The 1,321-nt window shown below is 35.3% G+C and overlaps 1 protein-coding gene across 1 annotated transcript in view; it reads right to left on the bottom strand.

Moving 5' to 3' along the window:
• The window catches only part of RALGPS2 (Ral GEF with PH domain and SH3 binding motif 2), a 156,626-nt gene that overhangs the window by 106,574 nt on the left and 48,731 nt on the right, over positions 1-1,321 (bottom strand). Inside the window, exon 5 of the mRNA XM_007937615.1 lies at positions 512-601. Coding sequence (XP_007935806.1) covers positions 512-601 — 90 coding nt within the window. The remainder of the gene's footprint in view (positions 1-511; positions 602-1,321) is intronic.

Below are 1,321 nucleotides of genomic sequence, written 5' to 3'. Positions count from 1 at the left end.
AAAAAAAAAAAAAAAAAGAATCTGGGCAGGGCAGGGCACCCAGGCTCTGTCGGAGCATACAGACTGGGATGGAATTCTTGCTGGCCCAGAAGGTGGGTGGGAGTGAGGGATGGCTGCACCTCCATTCACCAAGAGGGTGTGGGGTATAAGAATAACAAGGGAAATATCGCAAATTATACTTAATCCTATATGGCTTTCTCTATCACTTGCAGAATAGAGTCCAGTATCTTCTAAATATCACACTTCACTACAATCTGACTTTTATTTACTTACCTAGTGAAAAAGATTATACTGAGAGAGAGGCAGGAAGGTTATAAAAGGAAGAAAGACAGGAAGCAGAAAGGAAAAGGGAGAGAAAAAAAGAGGCATCTGATTTAAGAAATTAACTTATATTAACCAACAGGCCTTAATTTTCCAGTGTCAATAAACAGTAAGTAAAATATCACAAGCAAATATTCATAAACATTTTTGAATATATGATCTCAAAAATAACAATACAAGTTTTTCTTACCTTAGCAGTTTTAATATAGTGGCTCAAAACTTCTGCTCTAATTTTTAATGTTTGAGCATGAAGAATCTCTCTAACAACCCAAAAGCTTACCTGCAAATAAGAGTTACAAATAGTTAAAGAGCAAAATTCTTTACTCACTGGAGTTAAATTAATGATGAAATCCTTTGCTCACCACCAAAATATAACCAATATTCAAATGTTACATATCTTCACACACACACGATTTTCCATTTGTAAAAGCTAATACAGATTTGCGGGGAAAAGAGAATACAATTCAAACCGGAGCGATGCAACATGAACAATACACCAGTACCAGTGTTTGCTGTATTTTGAAAGAATTAAGTAGGCTCTAAGATCAGATATCATGAAAGATGCTCTTATAAGCATGTTTTTCTGTGGCTGTATAGTCTAAAGTTGCCATTTTCTACACTGAGCAGAATTCTAAATGTGAAGAATTCCATATGGCTTCCTTAGTATGAATAAAATGAAACAAAATATAAGATAAAAAATATATAAACTATCAGTCTAAAATTAAGACTGTATTTTAGAAACCATATAATGCTTTCTAACTCAATAAAACTATCTTTTTATATTTGTTTAAAATGCATTAAAAAGTCACTCATCAGAAAGCTGGATCAGGGGAGTTCCGGCAAGATGGCGGACTAGGCAGAAGGACTGCACAGACCCTCTTCAACAAAGAAAAGGAAAACCAGTTAACACAGACACAGAAGATAATCCTGGACCCCTGAGCCTTGAAGGAAAGGATATAGAAGTGGACTAAACCCCAACTAGCAGAAGAATTTGCGTGAA

The sequence above is a fragment of the Orycteropus afer genome, unplaced genomic scaffold, assembly GCF_000298275.1.
Source record: "Orycteropus afer afer isolate SDZICR_OR568_19922 unplaced genomic scaffold, OryAfe1.0 scaffold00043, whole genome shotgun sequence".
NCBI classification, from domain to species: domain Eukaryota; kingdom Metazoa; phylum Chordata; class Mammalia; order Tubulidentata; family Orycteropodidae; genus Orycteropus; species Orycteropus afer.
Note: the sequence above shows the minus strand (reverse complement) of the source record. Positions and strands in the feature narration are given on the sequence as shown.